Consider the following 15,531-nt stretch of genomic DNA (forward strand, 5'->3'; position numbering starts at 1 on the left):
AACATCTTGCCCTGTATTTTGGTAAAATTTCGATTGCAAATTGATCAAATGCCAATAGACTAACAGTTGGTTATACCAAGGCAACAACTTCGATCAAAAAAAACCCAAACACATTTCGTATGAGAATTGATACCAGCTAAATGAATGACATGAATGAATGACAATGAATGATTTATAATATCATTGTGTATTAAATAAAAAATAAAATTATAGTAAAAAATAAAAACATAATTTTACAGTAATATTTTAAGAATTCTGTAAAAAAAAATTAATAATAATAATACTACTACTAGAGCACATGACATTTTCCCCTTCATTTTTGAGTTAATACTGACGTCAATTCGATTGACAGCCTGTGAGCCAATGAGAACACAGTACTGTCCACCCCGATTCAATCAGAAAGAAGAAGAGGCGGACCTCGGCGGCACCTTGCGTTGCATGGCCGTCGAATAATTAAAAAAAAAAAAAAAGCTGCCAAAAGTTTTCATCTGGCCAAACTCAGGATGAATGGAACAAGTTACGCCAACTTTGACAACCAGGAGCACGTCTTGAAATTGGGGGAGACGTTCGAGAAGCACCCCAAAAGTGCCTACCACACCGTGCGATGTAAGTGAAGCTTCAGATGCTATGTGTTTTTTTTTCTCCTTGCCCACACGGGCTAATATTTAGCATGCTAGCTGGCAGAGTATTCCCTTTTCATTCGAAGGGCGCCGTTCCAACAAAACTAACCGCCTCCCGAGTCTATGTGTACTGGCCTCTTGTGTCACGGCGGTGTCGTCTTTTCTTGTTAATTAATTTTTAACGTGTTTATTCTCCGTGAAAACTACCGGTAGCAGCCGTCCAATGTTAGCTCGTGTGTTAGCCTACTGTCGGTGAAGGCAACACCGCCATCTTGTGGCAGCACACTGACTGTACCACTGCAAATGGCTGAAGTTATATATTAGAAAAAAAAAAAAAACACAGGTTCATTTTGTACTGTCTTGTTTGACGTCGATGTTTTTCTCAAGTTATTATTGTATAGTACAATACATTATTATTATATAATTTTTACGTCACCCAAATTCTTATAGTCACACCTTTCCAATGGTTAAAAATCACGTTGCATGAAGACGTCATCCTGCCCTAGTTCACTTCTAATCCGGTTAATTATTTTTCAAACCATTCCAATTTATATGGTTGTCATATTCATGGCAGCTTTAGAAAGTTCCAATTCCATTTTTTTCAGTATTGTTTTTCTAAAATTGACATGTCGCACCTTTTCTAATTTAACATTGTTCAGCTCATTTGCAAAAATGCTCCACTTTCTTCCCCAGATGATTTCAAACCAGCTTCGATTGACACAGCCTGTGAAGGGGATCTGGAAGTGGGCAAAGGAGAGCAAGTCACCATCACTTTGCCCAATTTAGAGGTGAGCCTTGAGTTTCCTACAGGTGGGAATTGTTTCTTAAAGTTTATTTTTTTCATTTAAAATGTGTTGTAGGGTTCCAGTGCCCCGGTGACAGTTTTCAAGGGCTCCAAGCGCTCGTACATGAAGGAATGTATCCTCATCGTCAACCACGACACTGGCGAGTACCGACTGGAGAAGCTCAGCAGCAATATTGCAGTGAAGAAGACCAGGTGCCGATGTTTTTTTTTTTTTTTTTTTTCCAAACGGGCTATTACTTGTGTAGGGTTTCATTTGTTCTTAGGCTTTTTGTTGTATGTGTTCCAGGGCCGAGGGCAGCAGTAAGATTCATTCCCGCATGGAGCAGCAGACCAGTCGTCTGGGCCAGCAGATGAAGAGCAGCAGTAGCGGTAGCAGCGGAAGTGGAAGCAAGAGCTTGGCAGGATCCAAAAGTTCTCCGCCCAAAGAGAAGACATCGCCCACATCGCCCCTGGACGACATTGAGAAAGGTGCCAGTTTATTCCTACCTACCTACCTCATTTGCTTAGACCCACCCACTTGCATTAAAAATGTAGGCAGCTACCGACCTAACCATGAATGTGTTTTGTGTGATGCAATTCCAATGCTCATCGTCTAATTGTGTTGCCACATGCAGAGCTGATGGCAGAGGCGCGCGTCATGGACCAGATGAGCAGTGCCAGCTCCTCCAACAGCTCCTCGTCCTCCAGCAGCGACGACAGCTCCAGCAGCAGCGACTCGGAGGACGAGCGCGCCGGTAGTACCGGCACCACAGTGCCCCCTACTGCGGCGGTGGCCCAGAGCAACCACAGCATGCCCGTCCTCACCACCAACAGCCGCCAGCAGGAGGGAGGAGGGGGAGGAGGAGGTGGCGGAGGGCTCATGAACACACTCAGTGAGTAACACTATTGCATTATTATTAAATGACTAATTTCAAAGGAACAAGGAGCGCGTTCATTCACATTTGACATACTTGGTCCACACTTTGAGATTCTTTGTTTTCCCTGAGAACATTCCGCCGTCCTTTGCCTACCATGAGACTCGTCCATTGTGTCAATGCTTCATGCTTTTGTCTTGCAGAGAACGACCTCCAGTTAAGCGAATCGGGCAGCGAAAGCGACTGACCAATCACCAGCCAGGACGTCCGCTACCTTCCATTTCTTTTCTTTCTCTCTTGATTAGATCTATTTTGTTTTGTAATTCAAGCAGCGATGTGTTCAGAAATCCTGGGTCACTCCTGCGGATAAAACGTTTTTTTTTTTTTTTTTTAAATGTCAGCCAATCAAGTCTTAAAACACCCACTGCAGTGGTTAAACATTTCAACTCGGCATTATGGGTAATTTACAATATGTGCCTTACATGGTTGCATGTCTACATAAACATACCTTGATTTTTTTTTTTTTTTTTTCTTTTTTAAAGCCAATGCCTTGGCTCATTCATTCGCTCATTTCATGTTAATATTCACACGCTGACCAAACTACTATTCACCCGACTCATCGTTCAAGCTGAATTTGTGTTAGCGACGTAGCTCAGGCTTTCGCCCAAATTCTGTGCTTATGCAGGACCTAACCTTACAAATTCGATCACAAAAACATAATTCATTGCCATAACAATGACCTAAACTATTTATAAATAAATAGAAAATATAGACGTCATGGGAAACGGTCAAAAAGGTCAAGTTAGCAAATGCTAAAGGTCCGTTGAATTAAAGAAAAATAACCTCCAGTTAAAAATTACATCACGATCTGTTTCGGGAAACCCTGATGTAGCTTGTTGCCACCATTGTGTGTTGCTAACGTTTGCGAGCACATTTCGTTGTCAGTGTTGCTACTTGAGTCTGTGGCTAATTGCTAACGCTGCTGTCATATGTAGTTGACAGTACAACCAGTTACCTCCGTGTCTTGTAACTACTTTTCTGTTTGGCTGCTTGCTAACGATGATGGTGTATCCAGCTGACTGTGTAGTTATTTTCCTCCATTGTGCGTTGCCAAAGTTGAGCACTTATCTAGTTGCCTCTGTTCTAATTGGGAAGGGTACTAGAATATGTAGTCCCCAGTATAGCTAGTTATCACCTTGGCTAGTTTTTAACTGTGCTAGTGTATCTAGTTTCCAATGAAGCTAGTTACCTATAGCGTTGCTAACATTCCTAGCACATGCTGTGACACGCACTCTGCTGCTATCATATCGAACTGACAGTGTAGCTATCTACCTACATGGTTTATTCCTAATCAGCTAGTTGCTAGCACTTGTAGTTGACAGTGTCAGTAGTTGCCCTTGTGGCTCGCTGCTAATATAGCGAGCTGCTAACGTCTAGTTGACTAGTTGGTCTATTGCTAGCTTACAGTGGCTAGTTGCTAATGTTGTTAGCATGCATAATTGTTCCTTCCGCTTATTTTGTCGTTAACATAGCCACTTGCTACCGCATATAGCTGCTTCAATGGCTTGTCAGCAACATTGCATAGTTGTCACTGTGGCTAGCTACCTCCTGGTTGCGAATGTAACCAGCTGCTAGTGTATCTCGTATCACGTTGAGCTTGTGACATTCAAGGCTTATTGCTAATTTAGCCAAATGCTTTTGTGCCTTGTTGCCTCTGTGGCCTGTTGCTAACAGAGCCCGCTGCTCACGTTTATCTGCCACTGGAGCGAGTTGGTAACAGGTAGCTTACTGTACATGGTTATTTCTTTTTTTTTTTTTTTTTTTTTCGACCAGGTCAGTGATGCCTCGTAGCTTTAAACCTGCGATACTTGAATCCAAATCATTAATGTATTTCTCCAAGCGGTGAGTGGCCTAAACATACAGTAATATATTTGATATAGTTTTAGTAGCCGACAGTTCGACCAATCGGAAGCATGTTGGCACTGCTGAGCTCCGCCTTTTTGCTCCGCCTTTTTTTTTCCCTCTTTTTTTTTTTTTTCCGCTTGTCTTTTGAATTGAACCAGTTCTGTTTGCCTCATTTGTAAAAGGAGAAATAAAATAATTTAATTGGGTACACAACAGTCTAAGTTACTACGATGTAGCCTCATGTCTTTTTTCTCTTTCATGGTGAGCCTGCAAAATAGCAAAGGAGGATATTGCCAGTTTGCCACAGCAGGTCCACCCATTCATTTTCTATCTCGCTTGTCCTCAGGTAGGCCAGAGTCTGAATTGAAACCCCCAACTTAAGACCTGTGTGGCGGGTGGACTAACCACTCCTCCACTGTCCCACTTGAACGGGTAATCTTGAGAATGATTCATTTACTTTGTATTAGTAAGTTGGATATGCTACATTTTTTTTAGAATGTTGCTTATTAAATAATTACTTGTGGAGATGCGCTAAATGACGAGACAAGGAGAAAAAGGCAAGTCATGTCTGTTTTTCTTAACTCTCTCCCTTCCCATAAAGGTTCACGTTCCTGGTCAATGTCTCTCCCTCGTGGGTCGCCGCATAGTAAATTAATTGAAGCTTAATTATAAAGAAAAATTTTAAATGAGAATGAGGCGGCATGACTCATTGGTGGAGTCGTTTCCCAACCTGGATCCAACCTCGATCCCCGGCCGTTGTGACCATATCGAAGTATCCTTGAACAAGATACTGAACTGCCAGTTGCTCCTGATGCTGCGTCATCGGTAGGTAGATAAGGTGACCAAAGGTAGAAAAGCACCAAACAAATGACAGCCCAATGAATTAATGTATTAAAATAAAAATGATGGATATATTAATATGTTCAAGATTTATGCATTTTATTGAATAGTTGTAATTAAATATAGATAACGTTTACTAATGAGAATACATTCATAATAGTTTTACTTTCACCTAATCGAATTCATTAGTGAAATCTGAAAATGATTTAACTATAATTTTATATATTTCATGTAACTGTTGATTATCATTAAATTATATGTAAAATTAAAAATGCTAAAATAATTTTCAGCTGTTTTAAATATTGCTTGCGTCGGCCAGAACCTCCTATATGTCAGAATTTGGTAAATTGCATATTTTTCCACAAAATCCCAAATAATGTATTTGTTTTGTACACAGAAATTTGACCTAATTAAGGAGCGGTCGGTCTTTATTTATTTTTATAATTTTTTTTTTTTTTACCCATAATGGCGTTATTTTTGCCCCAACTGTTTTTAGAGTGAAGATGCCGTGTGGGTTCACTTGAGTGAGTCACCATAGTGAGTGACGTTGATTGTTTTTGGCACCAGTGCAACGTTCCTGAAGTTCTGAACACTTTAATCCGAGTAACGTGTTTCTTCATGTCATTGTGTGTGCAAAGTGGGTCGCTCCGTGTCAAAGTCCGCATATTGTTCTCAGCACGCAGCGCCATTTGCAGACAACAAAAAGAAAACGACCAACGAGCTCCGCTTGCAGAACAGCGCGACATGTTCGCCAAGGTTGCCACCCGCTTCGGCTTGCGGACCCACCGGCCCCGCCGCTGGATCCACACGGAGACCCCGGCGGCGGCTGCGGCGACCGAGCCCGGGGAACCGGCGCGCTGCCACGCATCGTCCACCTGCACCGGCGCGGTGTCGGACGGAGTCAGCCGGGTAAAGAGCATGGACGAGCTGGGCGGGCCGAGCTTCCTCAGCACGCTCTACTGGCTCTTCGTCAAGGGATACTTCCAGACTACGCAGCAGATGCAAGTAAGTAGGCCAGGCTGTGTTCACGGCTCTTAATTTAGATTTTTTTTTTTTCTTTTTTTCTGTTTTTGTTTCGTTGCTGCGTGCCCGGAACACTTTCCAGGTTGCCATGGTGCCATTCACAATGTTGACTCCCTTTACACAAAAAACAAAAAATGTTTAAAATTGTTTATTTCTTATTTATTTATTTGTACTTCTTATATATTCAGTATACATTGAAATTATAGTCTTGACTCTTCTAATCTTAACTCATCATTTTAAATTGAAAATATGTTACGAGAAAGTTACAGTCCTGAGTTAAATTGTGATGTCACGAAAGTCGATGTCATCAAATTATACATGTAATGAGGAAAGTTGCAGTATTAGCCATAATGTTACGAGATTTCAAGGGGAAGTCGACCCAAACATATTTTTTTTCAAGAATATGTTCCCGGCAGACCCACTAGTTGAAACGCGGCATTCTGATTCATTTTGCATTTGTAGAATAGAAATGATGCAACAAAATGCACTCGTTTTTAGCCATCTCCGGGGGTGGCCATTTTGTCTTCTGTCAACTGAAAATGACATCACAACTACTCACAACCACCAATCACGGCTGACCTGTTTTCTGAATCTGAGCCCTGATTGGTCCTTGTGAGCAGTTGTGATGTCATTTTCAGTCGACAGAAGGCAAAATGGCCGCTTCCAGAGATGTCTTAAAACGAGTGGATTAGCATTTATTCCAAAAACGCACTATTTATCAGAATGCCCTGTTTCAACTAGTGGCCTTACATAGAACATATTCTTGGGGAAAAGAAAAAATGTTTGCGTTGACTTCCCCTTTAAAGTGTTCACAAGAAAAAGTCTTTACATGACGAGAAAAAATCTGAATATTATGAGAAAAATGATGATGATGAAAAATCTTAATACTGTATTATATTTATTAAAAGGAAAGTCCAAATGTTATGTGAACAAGTTTAAAGATGTTGGAGGTTAAAGTAATATAAGGAAAAAAACCGAGAATAAAATATTTTTCCCCGCACAATCGTATTATTGCGAGAGACAATTATACCATCTGACAAGACCCGCAACAGTCACAATCATACCACAACAATACATTTTACGACCATAATATTACAACCTTTAGACCAGTAATATGACCACGGTAAATAAAAGTCGGTCTTTGCTTCCAGATCGAGCACAAGAAGCTATACGGACCCCTGTGGAAATCCACCTACGGACCCCTTGTGGTTGTGAACGTGGCCAGCGCCGAGCTCATCGAGCAGGTTCTGCGCCAAGAGGGCCGACTTCCGGTCCGCACCGACATGCCGCACTGGAGGCACTACCGAGAGGTCCGCAACCAAGCCCACGGGCCCCTCACCGAGTGAGTGGCAACAACTCGACTTTTTTGGCCACGTCACGGCAACCCGCTCTAGATTCTTGACTCTGGTCTTTGTCGGCCTTCGGTTTTTCCTGTCTGACTTGTACCATGACCTTTTCCCTATGCGGTACATGCTGTGTCTTAGCAACACTAAAACAAACATTTCTAGAGTGAAGAATTAGAGGGAGAAAGTAGCACGGGAAACAAAACCAAAAAAGGGAACGTTACTGGAATAAAGTCGGAATGTCACGTGTATAAGTTATCGTAATATTTGGAGGAAAAAGTAATTATATGCTGAGGAACAAATTGTTTTAGGAGTATGAGTATAAATAAAATGTGACTGAAAAATGTAATGTGTGAAGAATTTCTGAATTGTTTGAAAAAAAAAAAAATGTAGAATTGGAGAATAAAGTTGTGATGTGACGCTTCATGTTAGCGTATTAGCTTTGAAGCTAACTCTTTGGTGTTGTTTGTGTTTAGGATGGGGGCCAATTGGCAGCGTATTCGGAATATCCTCAACCCTCGCATGCTGAAGCCTAAGCACGTGGCCTCCTACGCAGACACCATCAATCTGGTGGTGGCCGACTTTGTGGAGCGGCTCTGCCGGTTGCGTCAGAATAACAAACACAACGGCAGCGCAGCCGGCCTGGTGCACGACATGACCGAAGAACTTTACAAGTTTGCTTTTGAAGGTAAAAAAAAAACAACAACAAAAAAAAACAAACACAGAACTATTCACTTCCACTATTATTTTATGTTGCAACCTCATTTCAAAGTGAAATTTGCTCAAAATTCTACACTCAAAGCCCCATTATGACAACATGGAAAAAAAGTTGTATACAAATATCCAAAATACAAAAGTAAGAAATCACATGTAGAAAAACGATTCGCAGCTTTGTTCAATGAAGGGTGGTAGGGCGTAGGAATGAAAGGAAGCAAGGAAGGGCAAAGAAGGGCAAAGGAAGCATGCAAAGTATGTACGGTGAAAGGGAGGACGGGAGCAAGGGATGGCGTGAAAGGAAGGAACAGCAAGGATCATATGGAAGGATGAATGACGGAAAGAACTCAAGAGCGAAGAAGAGCTAGGGAAAGAAGTGGTGGGGTTAATCCTATAAGGAAAGAAACAAGGTGAAGAAATGAAAGAGGAAAGATGCAAGGGAGGGAAAGAGGATGGGAAGAAGAAAACAGGGGAGGAAGGATGGATGGGAACAAGACAAGGAAGGCTGAAAGGAGGAAAGACAAAAGATGCTGGCTAGGAAGGAGAGAGCAACGAAAGCGGGATAAGATGGAAGAGAGCAATAATGAAGGGAGGGAGAAAAGGATGGAAAGGGAATGAAACAAAGATTTCGAAAAGGAAGTGAGGGAATTAGGGCTGAAATAAAAGATGTAGCGATAATGGGAAGGATGAAAATGAGCAAGGAAGGAAAGAAGGAAGGACTGAAGATGGAGGATGACACATGACAGTGTTTTAATTCAATGAGCGTGGAGTACGTGTCGCGTCGAAGGAGGTTAAAAAGTGCGCGGCGTGTTTGTTGGAGGAATCTGCTCGGTGCTGTTCGAGACGCGCCTGGGCTGCCTGGAGCAGGACGTGCCCGAGGAGACGCAGAAGTTCATCTGGTCGGTGGGGGAAATGTTCCGTCTGTCCTCCATCGTCATCATGTTCCCAAAGCGCTACTGGCCCTACCTGCCCTTCTGGAACAAGTTTGTGGCCGCCTGGGACCACCTCTTCAAATTCTGTGAGCCAGCCGTCACACGAGCACTGTTAAGCATGCAACCGTTTTGGGGGGGAGCAATCCGCAATGTTGTCAAATCATTTCACTCTCATCCCCAAAACATGTCGTGAGGGTTTTCATTGGCATCATGAAGCCATCCAATGAAAAAAACATTTTTATTACTTTTACCAGTGGCAATACTTCAATCGTGAAAACAATATATATATTTTTTTACTTATAACATGAAAAAATAAATCTAGCTCTATCACGATTATAATAAAATGCAATAATAAAAAAAATAATGAACACAATCAATCAATCTTTCATTATCCAAAAATAAATTCTACTTTCATCACGAAAACAAATACTGCATTTATTTTTATCGTTATTTTTAACATAAGTGATGCTACTTTTATCAAACAAGTATATTTTTGTTATAACTTTTACCTCAATATTTTTTCAAATAAAACAAAAATGATTTTATCACAAAATAATTTTGAGAACTGGAAAACATACCCCCCAAATTATATTTTTCACATAGAAATTTAAGAACTTTTAACCTTTTTTTTTTTTTTTTTTTTTTTTATAGAACATTTCTCAAGATTAATTTTTTATTTATTTATTTTTTAATTCATTGACTTTTACCATTACTGGTACTTTTAGCACAGACATGTACCGGTAATCATTTTTGCTTTTATCAAGAACATTAAAAAAATATATATATTTTTTATTTTCATCACGAAAACACACCATAATTGTATTTTCATCACTCACACATGCAAATATGTTAATGTCACAGCGATGACCAAAACCTTCGTTTTGTCAGCGAAAGCCCGTTTGCGTGCGTGTACCTCACATCTAGCTCGTCGTCAATGATTATGTGTGCGGTAAGTAAAAATAGTTGACATGAGTAAATGAACACAAGCGTGAGTTATTTGGGCACTTGATCCTGGTCCGTGTCAATGCACTGAATAGTCTGTCATGACCTCCCTCAAGGCACAAAGTTCATCGTGCACTACAAGCGCTAATACAACTTTACATGACATTTCAATTACATTCTATTTGTTGAAATGAAATCCCATAGCCCATTCATGAATATTAAAATATTGGAAATTAATTTAACATGGGAACAACAAAAAAAAAGCAATTAAGTTACATAAAATGAAGTGGACTAAGCATTTACAAATACGACTCGATTAAAATGAAATACATATCAAATTAAACAAAATGTAAACGACACATATGAATCAATATAGATTTTAATTAGATTAAATACATGTTCCAAAAAAATTTAATCACTATTCTGGCGGCCTTAATTAGCAACTTGATGGCACAAGAAAATTGAGATAAAATAATGTGCCTATATACATTTGTGATTTTTTTTTTTTTTTTTTTTTTTTTAAGAGTCAACATTTCCTTCCATTTCTGGGTGAACAGTTTGTGTGCTTGTTTGTTCTCATGCAGCAGAGGAGCTGGTGCAGAAAAAACTGGAGGAGCTGGGAAGGAAGGAGCAGATGGGCGGCGACGTGGAAGGCGCCTACTTGACTCACCTGCTGCTCAGCGAGAAGATGAGCCTCACCGAGATCCTGGGAAGCGTCACCGAACTCCTGCTGGCGGGAGTCGACACGGTCTGCTCATTTCATTGTGTTTTTAAAAAAAAAATTTTTTTTACTACTAATTCAGGGTTCGACGTTAAGCCGCTATTGGGTTGTTAACGCAAATATCGGCTTGGACAAGCAGCTCTTCGAACTCTACTTCATGCTCATTTCAATTTTTTATTACGCAATATGTAATTTGTCTCATTATAATAAAGCGGCCAATTTTTTTTTTTTTTGTAATATGTTTAAAAATGTATCTGTAAAATGGGTTGTTTCTAATCATTTCGTTGTATTATTCACAATAACGAAATCATTTATTTGAATGAGATAGGTTGAATAAACATAATATTCTTGTACTTCAGACATCCAACACAATTTCATGGGCTTTGTACCATCTGGCCAAGGAGCCTGGCATCCAGGAGCAACTCCACCGGGAAGTGTCGGCCGTTTGTCCCGCTTCCCACGGGATGCCCGCCGCCGAAGATATCGCCCGGTTGCCCTTCCTGAAGGCCGTCGTTAAGGAAACGTTGCGGTGAGAACAGGACGGCGCCATCCACCAAGAGCGGTGTTTTTTTTTCCCCCTTTGTTTGTGTTTTTCAAGCCACGTTTTGCGTTGCTGGCGCAGGCTCTACCCCGTCGTACCAGGAAACGCTCGCATCACTGTGGAAAATGAGATTGTGGTGGGGGATCATCTCTTTCCCAAAAATGTAAGAATAAACGTAAATCGCGCAGGATAAGGTTACACACATGTTATGTCGATGGGAGGGTCAGAACATTTGAAATGACACCTCTAAATATGTTCAAGCGGAAGTCAACCCAAACATATTTTTTTCAAGAATATGTTCCCAGCAGGTCCACTAGTTGAAACACGGCATTTTAATTTTGCGTTTGTGGAATACAAGTTAAGCAGCAAAATGCACTCGTTTTTAGCCATCTGTGGGGGCGGCCATTTTGTCTTCTGTCGACTGAAAATGACATCACAACTGCTCACAGCGACCAATCAGGGCTCAGATTCAGAAAACAGGTCAGCTGTGATTGGTGGTTGTGAGCAGTTGTGATGTCATTTTCAGTCGACAGAAGTGACAAAATGGCCGCCCCCAGAGATGGCTAAAAACAAGTGCATTTTGCTGCTTAACTTACATTCCACAAACGCAAAATTAATCAGAATGCCGCGTTTCAACTAGTGGGCATGCTGGGAACATATTCTTGAAAAATGCACTGTGCATATTGCATTTCAACGCTATCATGTGAAAAACACTTATCTCCATTTTTTTTTCTTATTTTTACATGAATGGTGTTTCCGCGTTACAGACATCGCATTTATGCGAAAATTTTAAATGGTGTTTCCGCGTTACAGACATCGCATTTATGCGAAAATTTTAAAAATGTCCAAAATTGGAGATAAGTGTTTTTCGCAGGACAGCGACGATTTACACTATCAAATGTGCAATCTTGAAAAAAAATTTGGATCACACTTAATTTGACGTTACTTTAAAACACCATCCACCTATGATATATTTGACAGATTTTAAACATTTAATTTGACATATTTTAAACATTTATTCAGTTTTTAAACATGTTCATTTAAACTTAGTTAAACTTAACATGTTGCAGTTACACTCATGCCAAAAAATGCAATTTGGATCAAATCTGGACCACACCTGATTTAGCATAACATAGACAAATATAATTGACCTCTGACACACAGCACTTGACAACCATTCAAGTGTCTGAAGATATTAAGTCACACTTTCTAATGTTACATTCACACTGTTACCTAACGTGCAGTCTGGATCAAACCCGGTTTGACATTGTCTGCAATTTTCACGTCAATCCTGAACCAGGAAATTTGACAAGGATCACACCTGGTTTGACATTGACAAATTTCCACATCTGCATTGACATGATTTGTCTGAATTTGTCAAATTGATATCAATTGAACTGTATCGGGCTTAGGTCAGGATTCAAACTGGTTGTAAATACCCGCATCTGGTAGGTTTGATAGAATGTGTCTAGCCATGTTAATTCATTGACATTTTACATGTCACTAATGTCCAGTTTGATCCGGATTTCATCCAGATGTGCAGCCATATAGCATGATACATTACACAGATTACATGTTCAATAGCGCTTTAGATATTGCGTTTTCACTGACATCCAGATTTGAGCTGGTTCCAATCTGGATGAGACCTAGTTTGACGTTCCGGAGTCAAAGCACGGCTCTGTGTTCTCCCCGCCGCAGACTCTGTTCCATCTGTGCCACTACGCCGTCTCCCACGACGACGGCGTTTTCCCTGAGCCGCATCGCTTCCTGCCTGAGCGATGGCTGCGGCAGGACAGCGCCAAGCAGCACCGGCACCCGTTCGGATCGGTGCCGTTCGGGTTCGGGATCCGAGCCTGCCTGGGCCGGCGGGTGGCCGAGCTGGAGATGTACCTGCTGCTGTCCGCGGTAGGCTTTCAAACAAGGGTCAGGGGCTCAAATTGGGATTTTAAGAGAAGGCTGGGGTATCACGTTTGTGTTTGGAAAATCATTTCGTCATAAAAAAAAAAAAAAAAAAAAAAAAAATCATCCTATTTTAAAAAGAGCTAGAACATCGGCCGACTCACTCTTGTCTGGTTTCCCAAGCTGATCACGCGCTTTGAGGTGAGGCCCGACCCGAGCAGCACCGCTCCCGTCAAACCCATCACCAGGACCCTGCTGTGCCCGGCCACGCCCATCAACCTCATCTTCACGGACAGACGAGGATGACGGACAAGGCTCGGTAGAGAAAACAAACAGGCGCTTTTTTTTTTTTGTTTGTTTTTTTTTTTGTGTGTGACACATTAAAAAATAAGGCGTAGATTACGTTGGACTTGCTAGCGCGTGCGCGCGCACGTTCGCGTGCACGTAACGAATAAGTCATTGTTAATCATACCATCCGCAGTCAAGGTTTCATGAAATACAAAGCACACAAATCCAGAACCTTTAATGCCATTTTATTTTCCATTGCTTTGCTTTTGTGTACTCATAAGTCTACTTTTATCTCATGCAATGATTTGCTAGCTAACAGCCAATCAGACTGATCAATTGACACCGACCGCATCAATGACGCAAAAGTCTCGTCGTTCATCACAGCTCGAAACGCCGCTTAAGCTTGTTCCTGCTTGTATTCTGAAAGTGTTGGGCAAAACTGGCAGAAGTGCGCGTTTTATTTCATGAACAACTTGACTGTGGATGATATGATAAACAATGACTTCTCAGCCTTGTCGTTTGCGAGCTATGATGTGAGCGTAATGATTTTGATTGACATTGACTGTAGGAATCAATCACTCTTTACTAAAGACAGATTCTTTTATCTTGCATTCAAGATCAATTGTAAATTTGTGCTTTGAACATGCAGTTGATAAAAAAAAAAAAAAAAAAAAAAAAAAAGAATTGTGGCAGAGTATCAAGTGATCTAAGACTACTGCATCCATGTGAAAATGGAAGGAAAGTCAGACATTTCCAAATTTTGGATGGCACAGTGAACTATACTGCTCTGCGCTGTCTTCTACAGGTGAGTGAGTCGGCCTGTTAATTTGGGGATTTGAATTGCCATGCACGAAAAAAAAGTATATATATATATATATATATATATGCATATGTGTGTGTGTGTATATATTAGGGCTGTCTCGATATCCAAATGTCACGATACGATAATATCATATGAATCTCCTGATATGATAATTATCACAATATTGTGAAGTGGTTGGCGATATATAAAAAGCTCACAATACTGTAAAAAAAAAAAAAAAAGATCACACCATTCTGTTTTTATGCATAATTATAGCATTCACAAAGAAATAGGCGTGGCCAATCCTGCGTCAAATTGACCTGCACTAATAAAATAACCACCAGAGGGTGCTAGAACATCACAAATGGAAAACAACTTGGGCTTTTAAACAGATTGGCTGCTATTAATGTCGTGGCATGAGACGACTACGATATATAGTGGCAATTTTAATGTATTTTGTGAAAATGTGTGCAAAAATGAGCATTTTTGTGTTAGCGAGACCTTTGCACTGGGGAGAAAAAAAAATAACAGCTTGTGGTTACTTTGATTTTTGCTTTAAACCGTTTGTTGTTGAAGTGTAGCTTTTGTATATATACATTTAAGTCATAACATACATTACTGTCATGTGCATTTGTTCAATAAACAAACGGACTTATGCACATATTTTGGCCATATTTAAAATGACTTTTTTCCCATCACATACTGTATCTGGTTAGCACTGAAAAAAATCTTTTGGCTTCCCCATAGTTTATGCTACCAAATTTAAAAAAAAATGTTTAAATTTATACTATTTAGTTTTTGGAGCGGGCAGCCAGTGCCATGCGAGTTTTTTTTAATTATTATTGCGATGGAATATGTTATGCTTATTACAACATTTATAATTTGGAAAAATTGGCCATAACTTCATTTTATTTCAGGATGTTGGGTGTAGTATACCTATTGTCTGGTTACACTTTGTAATGATTTAAAAATAAACAATCGTGTTTGTTTTATATCAAACTTTTATTTATTTCAATTTTTTTTAGGGTGCTGGTGTACCTAATGAAGTGTCGCTTTGCTGGTTCCCTCCCACACACGCAAACAAGCACTACTGGTCACGTGACATATCCTTTCAGTAACAACTAAAAGACAAACGTCAACAGAAGAAAAAAAAAGAACTCCCACTCTCGTGTATGTTTATCAATCAATATTAATCAAATATGCTCGGTGACGTCATCACACGACCACTTCATCTTGGTGGGCCGGGAAAAAAAGTCCTTTTAAAAAGCGGCGCCCAGAGCACAAGTTAACGAGGAGAAGGAG

General features: G+C 40.4%; 2 protein-coding genes across 4 annotated transcripts; both read left to right on the forward strand.

Moving 5' to 3' along the window:
• Positions 1–386: 386 nt before the first annotated feature.
• eaf2 (ELL associated factor 2) lies at positions 387–4,412 on the forward strand. The gene is made up of 6 exons (XM_086052090.1): positions 387–606; positions 1,314–1,408; positions 1,481–1,617; positions 1,712–1,893; positions 2,040–2,297; positions 2,483–4,412. Exons 1-6 carry the CDS (start codon positions 504–506, stop codon positions 2,524–2,526), a joined length of 819 nt encoding a protein of 272 aa, XP_085908216.1. The 5' UTR covers positions 387–503; the 3' UTR covers positions 2,527–4,412.
• A 140-nt stretch (positions 4,413–4,552) lies between these two features.
• cyp27a3 (cytochrome P450 family 27 subfamily A member 3) lies at positions 4,553–14,111 on the forward strand. 3 transcript variants are annotated; one of them, XM_086052083.1, is made up of 10 exons: positions 4,553–5,009; positions 5,701–6,029; positions 7,199–7,389; positions 7,867–8,078; positions 8,925–9,122; positions 10,563–10,726; positions 11,059–11,228; positions 11,322–11,403; positions 12,939–13,145; positions 13,323–14,111. In XM_086052083.1, the coding sequence occupies exons 2-10, from the start codon at positions 5,769–5,771 to the stop codon at positions 13,443–13,445; spliced, it is 1,608 nt and encodes a 535-aa protein (XP_085908209.1). In that variant the 5' UTR covers positions 4,553–5,009; positions 5,701–5,768; the 3' UTR covers positions 13,446–14,111. The 3 variants fall into 3 exon arrangements, with proteins under 3 accessions (XP_085908209.1, XP_085908211.1, XP_085908210.1); XM_086052085.1 differs by lacking the exon at positions 8,925–9,122; XM_086052084.1 differs by lacking the exon at positions 4,553–5,009 and having other exon boundaries at positions 5,556–6,029.
• The last annotated feature ends 1,420 nt before the right edge of the window (positions 14,112–15,531 follow it).

Source organism: Filicampus tigris, chromosome 14 (assembly GCF_054856515.1).
Source record: "Filicampus tigris isolate MCC_2025a chromosome 14, RoL_Ftig_1.0, whole genome shotgun sequence".
NCBI classification, from domain to species: Eukaryota; Metazoa; Chordata; class Actinopteri; order Syngnathiformes; family Syngnathidae; genus Filicampus; species Filicampus tigris.

What these genes read in the sequence shown, in the direction of transcription:
- eaf2 (XM_086052090.1), top strand. Translation starts at nt 504, where the DNA reads ATGAATGGAACAAGTTACGCCAACTTTGACAACCAGGAGCACGTCTTG. An exon ending in ATTGCAGTGAAGAAGACCAG is followed by an intron (nt 1,618 to 1,711) that starts GTGCCGATGTTT and finishes TATGTGTTCCAG; the next exon opens with GGCCGAGGGCAGCAGTAAGA. An exon ending in CCTGGACGACATTGAGAAAG is followed by an intron (nt 1,894 to 2,039) that starts GTGCCAGTTTAT and finishes TGCCACATGCAG; the next exon opens with AGCTGATGGCAGAGGCGCGC.
- cyp27a3 (XM_086052084.1), top strand. Translation starts at nt 5,643, where the DNA reads ATGTCATTGTGTGTGCAAAGTGGGTCGCTCCGTGTCAAAGTCCGCATA. An exon ending in AGACTACGCAGCAGATGCAA is followed by an intron (nt 6,030 to 7,198) that starts GTAAGTAGGCCA and finishes CTTTGCTTCCAG; the next exon opens with ATCGAGCACAAGAAGCTATA. An exon ending in TGCTGGCGGGAGTCGACACG is followed by an intron (nt 10,727 to 11,058) that starts GTCTGCTCATTT and finishes CTTGTACTTCAG; the next exon opens with ACATCCAACACAATTTCATG.